At 52.1% G+C, this 14,523-nt stretch overlaps 1 protein-coding gene across 1 annotated transcript; it reads right to left on the bottom strand.

The window, feature by feature from the left end:
- Positions 1-547: 547 nt before the first annotated feature.
- On the bottom strand, positions 548-14,045 carry SLC4A9 (solute carrier family 4 member 9). The gene is made up of 22 exons (XM_045550961.1): positions 13,796-14,045; positions 13,272-13,432; positions 12,873-12,986; positions 12,434-12,489; positions 12,134-12,291; positions 11,771-11,858; positions 11,300-11,454; positions 10,864-10,980; positions 10,538-10,712; positions 10,244-10,377; positions 9,807-10,069; positions 8,871-8,929; positions 8,421-8,609; positions 8,178-8,291; positions 6,876-7,037; positions 6,558-6,736; positions 5,498-5,570; positions 3,699-3,767; positions 3,274-3,447; positions 2,504-2,659; positions 2,038-2,138; positions 548-795 (listed from the first exon to the last, which is right to left on the bottom strand). Exons 1-21 carry the CDS (start codon positions 14,011-14,013, stop codon positions 2,085-2,087), a joined length of 2,868 nt encoding a protein of 955 aa, XP_045406917.1. The 5' UTR covers positions 14,014-14,045; the 3' UTR covers positions 548-795; positions 2,038-2,084.
- Positions 14,046-14,523: the final 478 nt, after the last annotated feature.

Raw genomic sequence — 14,523 nt, 5'->3', positions numbered from 1 at the left:
TTACTTTTGTGGTTAAAAAAAAACAATAATAAGATTATTTTTATATGTGTAAAAATCTTTGAAATAAAGGAATACTTATTCTAGAAAGAGGGACTTTTTTTTTTTTTTTTTTTTTTTTTTGAGACAGAGTCTCACTTGTTGCCCCGGCTAGAGTGCCATGGCGTCAGCCTAGCTTACAGCAACCTCCAACTCCTGGGCTCAAGCAATCCTCCTACTTTAGCCTCCCAAGTAGCTGGGACTACTGGCATGCGCCACCATGCCCGGCTAATTTTTTCTACATATTTTTAGTTGTCCAGCTAATTTCTTTCTATTTTTAGTAGAGACAGGGTCTCACTCTTGCTCAGGCTGGTCTCAAACTCCTGAGCTCAAACGATCCGCCTGCCTCGGCCTGCCAGAGTGCTAGGATTACAGGCGTGAGCCACCACGCCCGGCCGGAAAGAGGAACTTTTTCTCCTTTTTGCAAGCAGAAAAGAGTTCTCTGATGGGCCCCAGATTCTGTAAAGGAGAATTTGTGAGAACAGAAAGTTCAAATTGGGAAGGGCTTCTAGGCTCAGGTCCCTTTAATGGGTGGAGAGTGAATGGGGCCTGATCAGTCCTAGCTCATCAGCTTTCCTAAGGACACAGCAAACCTACTTGCTCCTTGCCACTCTCCACCCCCAGCTCAGGAGGTAACCGAGGTCTTGGCCAGCTGCCCTTCAGTCCTGCCCCATTGCTCCAGGTCCCCAGCTGACTAAGCATCTGGCAGTTAAGCCAAAGGCCAACAATGTCCTGACTTCATGAATAAACACCTGTGAACTGAGAGAAGACATGGTGAGGCCAGAGCAAGTGCTCAGAGACATAGTACTACAAATAACAGAGCAAAAGGAGTGATAGGGATAAGGAAAGCCCAGGACATCTTGTTCTGGGCCAGCCAGTGAATTGCCCTTTCTCCCTCAAGCTCCCCAAATTTTCCATTGCATGTGGTGGAGGCTCTTAGGTTCTAGGGCTTGCAGAATCATGAAGAGGAGTGTGTTCTGTGGCCCCAAAAGAGAGTTCAGCTTACCAAGGGCAAATAATTCCAAGCCTATGCACATGTTGTGGCCTCTGCTTAGAACATTTTCCCTCCATCTTGTCCTAGCTCCTTCCCCTCCCTCCCAGAGACAGGATCTTCCTATGTGTCCAGGCTGGAGTGCGGTGGCTATTCAAGGCATTATCATCACACCCTACAGCCTGGAACTCTTGGCCTCAAGCAATCTTCCTGTCTCAGCCTCCTGAGTAGCTGCAACTACAGGCACACGACACTAGGTCCTGACTAGCTTCTGTTCATTCTTTGGATTTCAAATTATGGACCACTTCCTCCCATGACCTTACCCACACCAACTCCCACCACTCCACCTTCACTACCTTTCAAGAAGGAATTAGAGGCTTCTGCTCCTAGTGCCTGTGCTTCCCTTATCCAGCACTATTCCACTCTAACAGTGGAATAGTTTGTCTGACTCTCCCACTGGGACTTCAGCTTCCTGAGGTCAGGGACTATGGTTGTCTTACCACTATATCTCTAGTACCAAAATACACCATGATAAGTACTCAGAAAATGCTTGCTGTATGGATGAATAAAATGAAGGAATGGCAGAGAGGGCCAGTAATAAAGAATCCCTCCACTTGTCTATAGAGTGTGGTGCTCAGCAGCCCAGGGGAGGAGCCTCCTGGGCTAGGGAAAGGAGCACAGGCTCTATCCTCTCTTCCCCTTCTCCCCACTCTTTCCCATTCTTTTGTCATTGCACCTGCCCCTACACCGCCCCTCACAACCCATCTCCACATCCCATTTGGTGTAAGTTTGAGCTCCCTCTACTGACCAGACTTCAGAACTGCAGGGAGCCAAGCCCACGTACCCTTACCTGTTTCATTCTTCCCTCTGGACAGACCTTTCTACCCCTCCTCCCCCACTCTAGGTCTCCTAAAGGACTGGAGTATGAAGAGAAAACACTGGAGGTTTCTAAGGTCTGAGCCCGCACCTATCCATCCTCAACGCCAGGAGCACTTCCCTCACACCCTTACCTCATGCTCAGTTTCCCAGGGTCTCCACTCCCAGACTCCTACTCCAGCTAATTCACAGAGATGTTGATTTCTGGAGCCTTTGGCTGATACATCAGCTCTGACTGTGGGAGAGAGATCCCAAGATGAGTTGGGAATAGACAGAAAGACAGAGACCAGGAGAGACAAGCACAGAAGAAAGGACCCAGTGGCAGGATATAAACCCACCGTGAGACAAAGCAAAGACCAGGGTTGAAAAAGACAGCCTATTAGGGCTGTTACCTGAGCCCTTTCCACCTGGGCCCCTGTCCTCTTAAGAAAGATTTCCCTCAGCCCTTCAGTCTACCTATGTCAATACAAAGCTGAGGGGAGTTATTGCATTGATCAGATCTTCAGGCTTAATGGAGATATTATTTAGGACAGCTCCTAGACAAGAGTGCTCTCCCAAACCCTGCCCCATTCCCCTCAGAAGACCCAGCCTGGAGCTCACATCTTCACTGTCACTTCCACTGAATGGGTGCTCTGGCTCCAGCACCTTCTCAGAGTTGCTTCTCTCCTCCTCTGGCATCAGCTCGTCCAGCCAGAGGAGTTCCTGTGGTGAGAAGACCCATTCCAGTGCCTTTCGGACCCCCACCAGGCCCAACAACTGCGGGAACAGAAACATAGCCCAGGGCTGTCAGCAACAGTAGCAGGAACATTAATAATAGTAACATTTACTGAATATTTCCTGTGTGCTAGGCATTGTGTATCAGCTTCACAATGCTAAAACATTCCTATGAGATAGATACAATAATTATTCCCATTGTACAGAGAAGGAAACTGAGACCTTGAGAGATTGGTTATTTCTGAGAGATCATACAACTGGGATGTGATAAGCAGATTGGTTCTACTGCAAAGCCCATGGCTCCTAACTTCCTCAGTGAGTAAGACTAATGCCAGAAGCCACCTGTGTTGTTATTTACTGAGTAACAAAAGGGTCAGCATTTCCTCTCCTAGGACCTCAGTTTTCTTCTGGCTTTTATATTCCTGTATGTGGTTGATCAGCCCAAAGAGGTTGGGAAAGGAGTTGAATCAGGTATTCCAGGACTAGCCCAACTCTAGGTGTCCCTCTGCCACCTTTCTTTGTCTTAGGATTCTCAACCCAGCAGAGTCACGGCAAGTGACAGGAGATTCTTCCTCTTGTGGAGCCTTTGGTCACCCTTCCAGGCTCAGAGTCTCCCAGGACCCCCCAAGACACTGCCCAACCCTGACCCAAGTCACCACGAGGGGGAAGATGATGGCTGCAGGGGTAGACTTGATTATCCAAAGCAGACCCAGGCAGGAAAGCTGGATGGCTGTGAAGAGGTGGACCCTGCTCAGAGGTACATGCCGCAATAGCAGCAGGTCTGGCTGATGCTTTGCTGGCATTAACAGTAGCTGCACTCTTTTCATGAACTGGGGGAACAAGAGCAAGAGGAAAGTAGGACAGTCAGGTAGCCTGATAGAAGGGTATCACTGTTAGCTACATCAGCCAGCATGGTGGGAGCAGATGGCTCCCTTGGCTTCTCCCCATCCAGAGCATGGCCACAGAGTCCCTGTGCCCAGGAGAGATAGGAAAAGAGGAGAGTAGGAAAACTGGCAAGTGTAGGCAGGAGATGCCAGCAGGAAGGAAAAAAGGAGTTGCTAGGTGATTTTAATGAGCTCACCTGGATGCTGCTCAGTGCTGCCACCCCCATGTACAAGAAGATGCCGTAGAGCACAGGCATTGGGATGAACTGGTAGAAAGATGTGGAGAGCTGGCAGAGGAGTTTACCTCTGCCAACCACCCAGATACCCCACCTTAGTCTCCAACCCCTGCCTAGCATCTAGCATGCAAGTCTGCCCAGGCCTTCCCTTTCCTTTCACACTTTGCATGTCTGATCTCATTGAATCCTCACATTAATCAGAGGAAATAAATTCTATTCTCCATTTTACAGATGGGGAAATTGAATTTCAAAGGGATTAAACTATCATAGTCCCCTCTGTTTTTTTTTTTTTTTTGAGACAGAGTCTCACCCTGTTGCCCAGGCTAGAGTGCCGTGGCATCAGCCTAGCTCACTGCAACCCCAAACTCCTGGGCTTAAGCAATCCTCCTGCCTCAGCCTCCTGAGTAGCTGGGACTACAGGCATGCACCACCATGCCCGGCTAATTTTTTCTATATATATTTTTAGTTGTCCAGATAATTTCTTTCTATTTTTAGTAGAGATGGGGGTCTCGCTCTTGCTCAGGCTGGTCTTGAACTTCTGACCTCGAGCGATCCTCCAGCCTCGGCCTCCCAGAGTGCTAGGTTACAGGCGTGAGCCACTGCGCCCTGCCCCCTTTGTTCTTTATGCTTCCACTCTACTGGTCTCCTTTCCTTCCCTCAGCATGCCCAGGTTTGTTCTTACCTCTCGTAAAGCCTTTTGCTTTACTATTCTCTCTACCTACAATGCTCTTTCCCCAGACTTTTGCATGGCCACTCCTTTACTACTCATGCCTCATCTCATGACACCCGAGAAAGGCCTTCACTGACCACCTGATCTAAAGTAGCCCCTGGTACTCTTCATCACCTTATCCTCTTTTGTTTTTCATAGAAATTATCCTATTTCCTTGTTCTAATATTTAAAAATCTGTCTTCTCTCACCAGACTGCAAGGATAGAAACATGATCTCTTTTGACCACCATTATATCCCCAGTACCTAGAACAGTGCTTGACATAAGGCTTATGCTCTGTAAATATCTGTTGAATGAGAGCCACCTAATTAGTAAGTGGCTGATCCGGTCCATCTGGCTCTTTCTGCTGCTCCACTCTCACCCAGCCTCCATGACCCTTCCCTTCCCTAACCTCTTGTCATCCTGCCAGTGACTCTTGTCTGATACTCTCCACACCCTCCTTGACTGCTTTGCTGTCTTGGCTTGTTCAACCTTTCTGCTATTACTTGTTACTTAATTTTTGTTTGTGTGTGTTGCTGGTAGGGGCTTGGTTCCATAATCCTTTTCAATACTCCCCTGTCCCCCACTTCTCCCAGGTACCTAGCAGAGTCTTGCACACGCAGATGTTCTTATAAACCTCTGGTGAGGGAGAAGTGAAGGTTTTTGCTTCAATGTTTTTGTGGGGTGTGATAACCATACTCTTAGGCTTGCTGGGAGGCTGGAGCAAGGGTAGCCTAGAGGTTGGTGGTGGCACACCCACACTCTGCTCCACTGGGTAGAAAGCGCACTGGATAAGAGTTTGAGTTCCCAGATAGATCTGAGAAACTGGCCCTCTTGGTGGGCTCTTGCAAGTTACTTTCTCTCTTTAACCTTCAGCTTCCTCATTTGTTAAGTACATATGCCTCTCAGGGTTAATATGAGGATTAAATGAGATCAGGCATGGAGAAAACTTAACACAGTGCCTGGCACATAGTAAGTGTTCAACCAGTGTCAGTTCTTGCCATACATATTATTAGTACTGCTCTGACCCTGATTCTAGCCTAACAAAGGTACCTTGAGCACAGGTGCCAGGAAGATAGAGACTCCTGTAAGAATGAACACCACCAGGCCTGTCAGCCTCTGTTCCCTGTGAGGAGAGAGGAGTTTGCTCTGGTCTGGGAGAGCCCTGGGGCATCTAGGCTGGAGACTCTGGCCAGACACCAGTACAGACCCTGGTAGCAAATGGAAACTAGAGGGATACCCCAATAGGTCACCTGGAGGGACCCTTAGCTTGATGTGACAAATTGGTGGAGATGAAGGGGCAGAGCACTTCAATATAGAGTCCCAGGCTTCTCCATCAATTCAAGTTCATAGTTGCTCTTTTTTTTTTTTTTTTTTTTGAGACAGAGTCTCGCTCTGTTGCCCGGGCTAGAGTGAGTGCCGTGGCGTCAGCCTAGCTCACAGCAACGTCAAACTCCTGGGCTTAAGGGATCCTCCTGCCTCAGCCTCCCGAGTAGCTGGGACTACAGGCATGCGCCACCATGCCCAGCTAATTTTTTCTATATATATATTTTTAGTTGGCCAGATAATTTATTTCTATTTTTAGTAGAGACGGAGTCTCGCTCTTGCTCAGGCTGGTCTCGAACTCCTGACCTCGAGCGATCCACCCACCTCGGCCTCCCAGAGTGCTAGGATTACAGGCGTGAGCCACTGCGCCTGGCCCATAGTTGCTCTTCATTTTTATTTTTTATGTTGATGGAAAATTGGCAATTTTTACACTGCTGTGAAGACTTATATTTCACAATTTACAAAGTTGATTTCATATACTTTAGACAGATCGTGTTTCCAACAGTTACAAAATTGTTCTGGAAATGGATTCCTTTGTAACTTCTACACTGAGTGGGGATTATTAGGTTGCATCTTCACTTCAACCCTCCTCCCAGTCCCCATGGCTGAAGGAAGAGAGGGTAAGATCTGACTCACCCAACTCAGAGCCCAGAACCCACCCATTCTGCCACTGCAGTGCTTGTGGGGCACCAGCTTAGAATTAAGCTGCCCAGTAACACTGCCATGCACCTCACTACCCAACCTTGCTGCCCACTTCTTACTCTAGCCTCCTGAATACCAGCCTCACCTGATGCCCAGGAAGCTGGGGGGCTCCCCGGGGGCACAGGCTCTACTTTCTCTCCGAAGACTATCCATGTGGGCCAGGGAGATGACGGTGGCTGAGACGTACCAGGGCAGCCCAAGTACTGATGTGAGCAGCATCAGCATAGCCACACAGAAGAGATCCAGATGGAAGCCAGCTCCCTTCTGCAGGTAGTGGTGGGGGCAATGAGGATGAAGGTAGCCCAGGCCTGGTCCCTCTGTCCTCTAAGTTGGGAGAAGGGAGCTTGGACCCCACCCTGGAGCTTCTGTCCCTTGGTCTAGGGCCTTACCCAGCAAGCCTTACCCGTAGTCTATATTCCGCACGGTTGAGGATGACTGCTGTGATCTGCTGGTCCATAAAGATGAGGATAGACAGCAGCAGGGCAGGCAGGGCAGCTGCCACACTCAACCACCAGGGGTTGGCTCCAAAAGGCGACACCAGCCAGCCACGCCCAGGGAGCGTGGGCTGCAGGAGAAGTATTCCATGGACAGGTTGGAGAGGGTCTCCCAAGAGCACCTCACCTGCACACCTTAGCCTTGGCATTCTTCCACAACCTGCCTCCCTGCCCCCAGCCATGAGACACTGGATGCTAGGTGGGTGTGTGTGCACAGCTGGTTCAAAGCATCCCTGTCCCTTAAAAGAGGGAGGGGTACCAGCTTAGAGGTTGGGCTGCAGCCAGGGGCTCTGAACTTTGGTTCAGGGTCCTTCCTTCTCTGGAAGAGGAGGAGGTGGTGGATGGGGCCTGCCTATGCTTCTTGGTATTCAGATCCCTCCTCCCTAGGCACCCCCCCCATCCAGGGTGGGGCGAGTCAGGCTTAGACCTGCCTTGATCTGGGGCAGGGGCAGGGGAAGGGCTGGGTGTGTCTGTGTCTGCTCTAATTACAAGCGTCTGTGTGGGGGAGGGGACCCCAGAGCCTACCCCAGTTGAGCCCCCACTGCTCTACTGTCCTGGGGAAAGCTGGAGAGGAGATCTCCAAATGCACAGGCAAAGTCTAGGAGTCAGTGCTAAGACTTGTCCTGCACACGGTCATGCCCTGGGGAGGAAGCTTCAGTTTTACTGGATCCAAGCAGGCAATAGGGGTGCAAAGAAGAGAGTGAAGAGTAGTAGAGTGGGTAGGGCCAGGCCAAGGGTGGGAAGAGCCCCCAACAACCATAGCTAACATTTATTGAGGACTTGGTATGTGCCAGGTACCATGATAAGTGCTTCATGATCTTCTGTAAACCTCAAAACAACTGATGCCAACTGTTGGCATTATATTGTTTCTATTTTATGGATGAAAAATTGAGGCTCAGAAATGTGCATTAACTTACCTAATGCACAGCTAGGAAGTGGTAGAACTGGAATTGAAACTCAGGGCTGGCTGACCAGAACCCATCCTCTTAACCTCTACCCTCTAATAATGTCTGCTGTGTATTCTGTTCTCACTTATGTGTCTGTTGCGGTACTTCATTTAATCCTCATGACAACTATGTGGAGCCATTATTATTACTATTTCTAGTTTACAAGTAAGGAAAGAAGCTTAGAGGAATAGAAGTGTGGGATTTATGCAGCAACCAGTCTGCTGGCCCTGGTTTCCCCTCTGTACCCCCTTCCCCATCTCTCACCTTGAACTCTCTGGGCACCATGAGCTTCGGTGTGGCTAGGCCCAGGAAGGCATCAAGGCCACAGCACAGCAGGATGGCCAGGACTGAGGAGAAATCGCTGAGTACCTTGCGTACCTGGCCACACAGTGGAGACTCAGTCATGGGCAGGCCTGCCATCCCCCTCCTTCCACATCTTTCCAGTTCGCAGACAGGACCCAAGACCAAGAGCCAGGCCTTTCCCACAGAAAGAAAGGTGACACTCACCACAGAGGGGAAGAAACGGCTGGTCTTCACATGCTTGAGGGCCATGGCAAAGAGGAAGGAGGTAAGGAAGAGGAGGAGGGAGAAGAAGGCGATGTCTGGGACTGTATGACAGCCAGGGCCACGAGGGTGGCCACCCTGCTGGACGCACTCAGGCGGAGGCAGCAAGGATGCATTGATCAGGCCTAGGTCCTATATGGAGGGGTGGTCAGGGATGGGGCTATGAGCAGCAAAGTAAACGTCCTGCTCTCCTAAACCCACCTCAAGGGAAGAAGGACCCACGGAGGAACCAGGTGCCCAGGATGGGAGGTCTCCAGCCATAGAGACCTAGAAATGGCTGGGCCTCAGTGACCCATGAAGATTTCCCTAGCTTGTGGGGTGCAAAGAGCTAGGAACCAGAACTTTGGCCTCCACGCTTTCTTTCCCAAACCCTCCTAAGTAGCAGTCCCTCACCATGAACAAGATGTCATCTCTGTCTTTTGGCCTTGTCCTTGTCCATTGAGACTCATTTCCTGGGAAGCAGAGAATTCAGGTGTATGTCCCCTTCCCTGGGAACCTTCTCTAGCCCCACAGGATTCTAATCTGATGGGTCCAGCTAAACCACAGAGTTATTAGTTGTGACTCATCTATCTGCTGACTCCATCACTACCAAGTGTGTACTCCTCAGGACATTGTCTCACGCCCTCATCCCCTCAAATTCTCTATCCATCTGTATCCATGGTGCCAACCACAGGATCTGGCCACAGCAGATGCTCAGCAAATGTTGGCTGAATGGATGAGTACACACATCTGTGTGTTTCCACCAGGGCCAGAACTGGTCTTGTCCATGCCTAGCACAGAGTCTGGCACACAATAGAGAGGACACATCTTCCCCAGTACTGGTGTTGCCTTCCATGTGGAGGGATATATGCAAGCGCAGCCTCTCTCCTGTTCAGTCACTCTCACCCAGGGGAAGAGCAGTGGTTTATTTGTTTGGTGAGTTTGAGAGATGAAGGAGGGCATGCCTTCCTCTCCCCTCTCTCAGGTGTGAGCTGCCTGCTTGGTGTGTGCATTTGCCTCTGCTCCCCAGGGGCAAGACAGTGCTGTCTAGGGCTGCCATGACTGGGTGGGTAAGTCTAATTTTGGCTTCATCGTTAGGAAGCCCATTCACTCATAGATATAACCCATGTTCTTTTATCAGTGTCATCAGAAATTAAGACGATATTGGGCCCTCCTTTGTCTTATTTCTCAATTGATTCAGAACCAGAGTGAGAAAAGCACTGCTGGTTAATTGGGTGAGAAAATACTCCGCATTTTGCTGAACTTCACCAGGGGGACAGTCAAGGGTACAATTCCTCCCCCTCCGGCATCCTTCCTCACCTACCAAAGGCTCCTATTTCCCTCACCTACCTCCTGGGCCTGGGTATTGGCAGAGGCAGCCATAGGCGGGGGACCCAGGCCTCTGGATGGGATAGGCATGGGCCAAGTTCAGCATTTTGCCCACGGCATCATAGATGAAGATGAGGCTGATGAGGGCACAGAAACCTTCCTCAGTGAAGCGGGTGAAGTAGCACACCAGCACACTGGCCTCTGTGGCCACCAGCACCAGGCAAAATGTAGCCACCCAGATGCCCACCCACAGGCGGAAGGGCAGGTAGTCCAGGCTGTAATCTCTGTGAGGGTGAGAGATAGGCAGGGCTTGGCAGGGCTCTCTGCTCCCCACCTAATCCAGGTCAGGTGCCCCTTGAGCCAGACAGATAGCTCCCACCCTCTCCTATTGAACCAGCCAGGAACAGGCTGATGAGGTAGCCAGTGAGGGTCGCGAGAGGTGGGAGGAGCTCTCCTACCTGCTGAAAGAGAAGAGCAGGCGTTCAAAGACCAGCACTGGCCCTGTGCTGCTTAGGATGGTGAGGGGCTGGCCTGCCGTCAGGCAGAAGGCAGCTCCAGCCACCGCTGTGCCCAGGAAACTTTCCAGCACTCCCTGGAAGCCGAAAGGGGCTCAGCACAGGACCCTGTAGTCCTCAGTACAGGAGCCCAAGCTTCCAGGAAGCCTTCTCCACTCACCTGTAGTCCCAGGGGAAGGAGACTAGCTGGCAGGACAGCAAAGCTTGTGCCTGCCCCCTTCACACAACCCCACTCACCTGGGCACCGTTCGTGGCATCTCCCAGCAAACCACCAAAAGTGATGGCGTTAGTGATGGTGGCCAGGTAAATGTAGAGCACAGCCGAGAAGCACTGGGGGTGCAGGGCGTCCAGGAAATCGCTGGGGTACCACGAGGCCTTCCTGCGCACGTCCTGGACAAGGCCCCCAAACAGCCTCCCGCCCGTGGGTCGTCAGGATCCAAGTTCCACACCCCATGCCCGCGGCCCCGCTACTTTCCCTGTGGCCGGGTGAGCCCCTGCCACAGTGAGCACACACTTCTGTGCCCCTGTGACCCCAACCCTTGCTCCTACCCAGCTCGCCCCACCTGCTGGTCCGCTGCAGCTCCGGGCTGGGCGCGTGCGGCCCGTGGCGGTGCCTGTCCTCAGGCTGGGTCACGTGCGGGGCGGTGAGGCCCTTGACCTCGCGCAGTTGAGAGAGGAGCCTGAGAAGGGGAACCTCAGCTTGCCCGAAGCTCGTGGCGCCCTGCCCCCTGGCGGCTGCTCGTGTCTCTGCGGCTAAGGGCCAGGTTCTGACCGTGGAGACGAGGGCTTCAGGAAGGGACAGGTCATACTGTGACCTGTGAAAGCCAAGCTTGGGCGGCGGAAGGTCCTTGTTCAGGTCTCATAGCAAGAGAGTGGTCGAGCAGAACTCAGGTCTGCTGAACTCCAAATCCAAAGATAGGTCCTTTTCTCTTTCTTGGGACTCGGCCTCTCCTCAACAATGGGATTAGACCCGGGGCCTGCTGGGAAGGATCTGGGTACCTTTTGTGCTGAGAGGGCAGACATTTGGGTGGAGGAATACGGGCTGTCGGGTCCCACCGACCTGGAGGGAGCACTGTCACCTCCTCTAGGAAGGTATCTAAGGCTGCCAGAAGGTCATGAAGGTTGCTGGCCCGGCGAACTGACCACTGGAATTGCTGGGAACAAGGGCTCAGAATGAGTGGTAAATGCACATCTGGAATTCTACATGCATTTTTGCAGTCTCAAAACTAGACATACACGGGTCATATAGGCAAACAGGTCATTCACACATTCATTCATTCAGTGAGTATATTTTGAGTGCCTACTGTGTGCCAGCACTGGGCCAGTAATGGAGCTGTACTGGGAGCCAAGGAAACTGCAGTCCCCATGCTCATGGACACAAAGCCACCCTCTGGGCTTTGTCCACACACAAGCTCACTCACTCACATGAGCCTATGCACGTGCACATACACACACACCTGCCCAGCTCACCGGGTCACTGAGGAGGACAGCTGCTGCCCGGCCCATCTCATGGTAGCCCTTTGCCAGCATGGGGGGGCCCAGGAGAAGGCAGAAAAACCTGAGGAAGGAACCAGGCCCCAGAGAGGGTCAGAAGCTGCTTTCCCATTGGGTAGCCCTGGCCTCTGATGCTCAGCTCTGACCTCCCGACCTGCACCCATCCACACCCTTACGTGCACATCTACTCTGCATCCCTGACCACTGCCCTCTCTCCAGACCTCTGAGCTTCATCCCTACACATCCTCAGAGAATGGGGTGAAGACCCCCCAGTCCCCTCCCCAGTAGAGGCCCTTCATCTGGGCTGCAGGATCCCTGTATCCCACTCAGTAGCCTCACCTGCTGGGGAGGGGCACCTCAGTAAGGGGCCCCAGCACCACTGGATCCTGTAGTCGAACAAAGGCCCCCAGTGGCTGTGCCAAGGAGCCCAGCTCTCCGGCCAGCACAGTCCCTGCCTCAGCCCCTGGAGGCAGCCTCTGTCTCAGGGGGTTCTGATGCTGAGAGGGAGTTTGAGAAGACACAGAGTACAAAAGATTATTTGGGGAGGGCAGGACCTCACCTGACGAGGGGTCCAGTGGAGGGTGGGCTTTGTTAATTCCTAACCCTTCTGCCAGCCCTGCCCAGGGAAAGGCCACAAACCTGTTCCTTCAAGGGAGTTTCCTCATCATAAGAAGACTTGCTTTGATGGGTAGATCCTACAAACCAGGATTATGCAGTGACAAAAAGCACAGGCTTTGGGGATGGATCCACCAGGGCTCCCTAACCAGTTTTGCCACTGACAAGCTGCGAGAACTAGTGCATACTCTTCCCTGAGTTTTCTCATCACTAAAATGGGAATAATTGTGGCACTATTTACAGGGTGGTTGTGAAGGTTAAATAAGATACTACATGTCAAGCTCTTAGCACAGTACCTGCCAAGTACATCGCTTCATAGAACTTGATTGTTATGATTCTAGCCCTCCCAGTCTTCTCCCCACAGCATCACCACCAGCTTCCTCTGGCCCAGGATGGTGCAGGGGAGATCTAGGACCCTCCCACCCCAGGGTCTTGGTCCTGGGCCCAGGGAGGAGCCTCTCACCCCAGCAGAGCCTGGTGCCTGTGGTCTGGATGTGGTGCTGGGGTCTCTGCAGCAGCAAGGCTTGCAGCTGCCCCCTCAGCTCAGGGCTCAGCGACTCCACCCTGGTCACCTGCTCTGGAGAACAGATATAGGGCTCAAACCCCTTCCTGAGAGTTCCCTAGCCCTCCATTCTTCCCCTTCCCCCTCCACTCAGGCCCCTTTCCCTTCTGGGAGTTTCAGGGAATGCAGGGACCAATGAACTTGCTTCTCTACTCTGGTTTTCCATCTCTACCTTGTAACAAGGATGGACAATCCCTAGGGTGGAACGGGGTGAGCTCTGGAAAATTTCAAGACTTTGGGGGAAATCCTAGGGAAATGGCATGGCTACCCAGGCCCTCCCTGCAAAGGATCCCAGCCTACCCACGAGCTCCAGGAGGCTCTGAGCTGGACAGTCCAGCAGTACAAGGCCCTCGGCCAGCAGGCTGCGGAGCTTCTGGAAGCTGGGCAGAGCCACGGTAGGCACGTGGGGGGTGCTCCACCGGCCTGCATCCACCTCCAACTTCTCTTCAAATAGGACCCACCTGTGAAGAAAGGGGATAGATAGTGTTATTAGGGGCATCTCTTCCACACCCAGGAGCAGGAATGCAGAGGAGCCAGTAAGTAAGGCAAGGAAAGTAAGGCAATAGGCACATCCTGGGCCCAGTGGTGTAGAGTTGGGCCCTCCCCTGGCAGTTACCCTTCATCTTGGGTCTTGGGGAACTCAAAACTAGACTGTAGAGAAGGCTGAGTATCATGGAGGGTGAGGCTCCAAAATAAGGAAATACAGAGAGGAAAATCCTAATTTTTGGTGAGAAGCAGCCCCACAGGAGGAGCTGAAGGTCATGGAGGAGGCCCCAGGTGGGGAAGGGGAAGGACTCCATAGAACTGGCCTGGCTCCCACTCACCTGCCTGTCTCTCTCCACTCCAGCACCTGGGGCCAGCCCAGCAACTCATTCAACTGAATGAATAGCAGAGGGTCCTTGGGTACCCCCAGTTCCCTGCTGTCTGTGTCTGAGGGGCCATCGGGGCTGGGGCCAGGGCCAAGGCCACTACCCAGCTCCCCTGAAGGAACATTTTCATGAGCACTAGAGGCTTCAAACTCCTCCTGGCCTGGCAGTTTCATCCTGGTGAGGCTTGCAGAGACTCTCAGAACCAGTGCAGTTCTAGGTTCTGAAGCCAAGAGCCCTCTGGCTATCTACCTTTATAATGCACCCTCCACCGCAGCACAACACAAACAGGGTGAGGCCTGTTGACTCCAGAGCCTACCGGTCACTCACTTCCCGTACTTGCTCCCCCCACCCCCTGCTGGCCTGAGAGCGTTTGCAAGGCTAACCTGGCTTTTTCCAGACTCTCCAAAAATGCCCAACCTGGGGCCAAAGCGTGTGTGTGCATCTTCTCTGGGATCAGGTCTGACCCCACTGTGTTTTGTGTAAATGAACAGGAGTAAATGGCTGGCCTAGGTCTGAGGGCTGACACCCTCATGTTATGCTGCCCCCTAGCCTGTATCAAATACAAACACCAAACACCCAGGACTGTTTTGGGTGTCACCAACACACCCTGGAGGCCACACACACACTCATTTGGACAAACATTGACCTAATAAATAACTAGTCTGTAGAAACAAGGTGGGGTA

This window comes from Lemur catta, chromosome 5 (genome assembly GCF_020740605.2).
Source record: "Lemur catta isolate mLemCat1 chromosome 5, mLemCat1.pri, whole genome shotgun sequence".
NCBI lineage: Eukaryota > Metazoa > Chordata > Mammalia > Primates > Lemuridae > Lemur > Lemur catta.
Note: the sequence above shows the minus strand (reverse complement) of the source record. Positions and strands in the feature narration are given on the sequence as shown.

What these genes read in the sequence shown, in the direction of transcription:
- SLC4A9 (XM_045550961.1), bottom strand. Translation starts at nt 14,013, where the DNA reads ATGAAACTGCCAGGCCAGGAGGAGTTTGAAGCCTCTAGTGCTCATGAA. An exon ending in CTGCTCTTCTCTTTCAGCAG is followed by an intron (nt 10,070 to 10,243) that starts GTAGGAGAGCTC and finishes TCACCCTCACAG; the next exon opens with AGATTACAGCCTGGACTACC. An exon ending in GCCGTTTCTTCCCCTCTGTG is followed by an intron (nt 8,292 to 8,420) that starts GTGAGTGTCACC and finishes CTGTGTGGCCAG; the next exon opens with GTACGCAAGGTACTCAGCGA.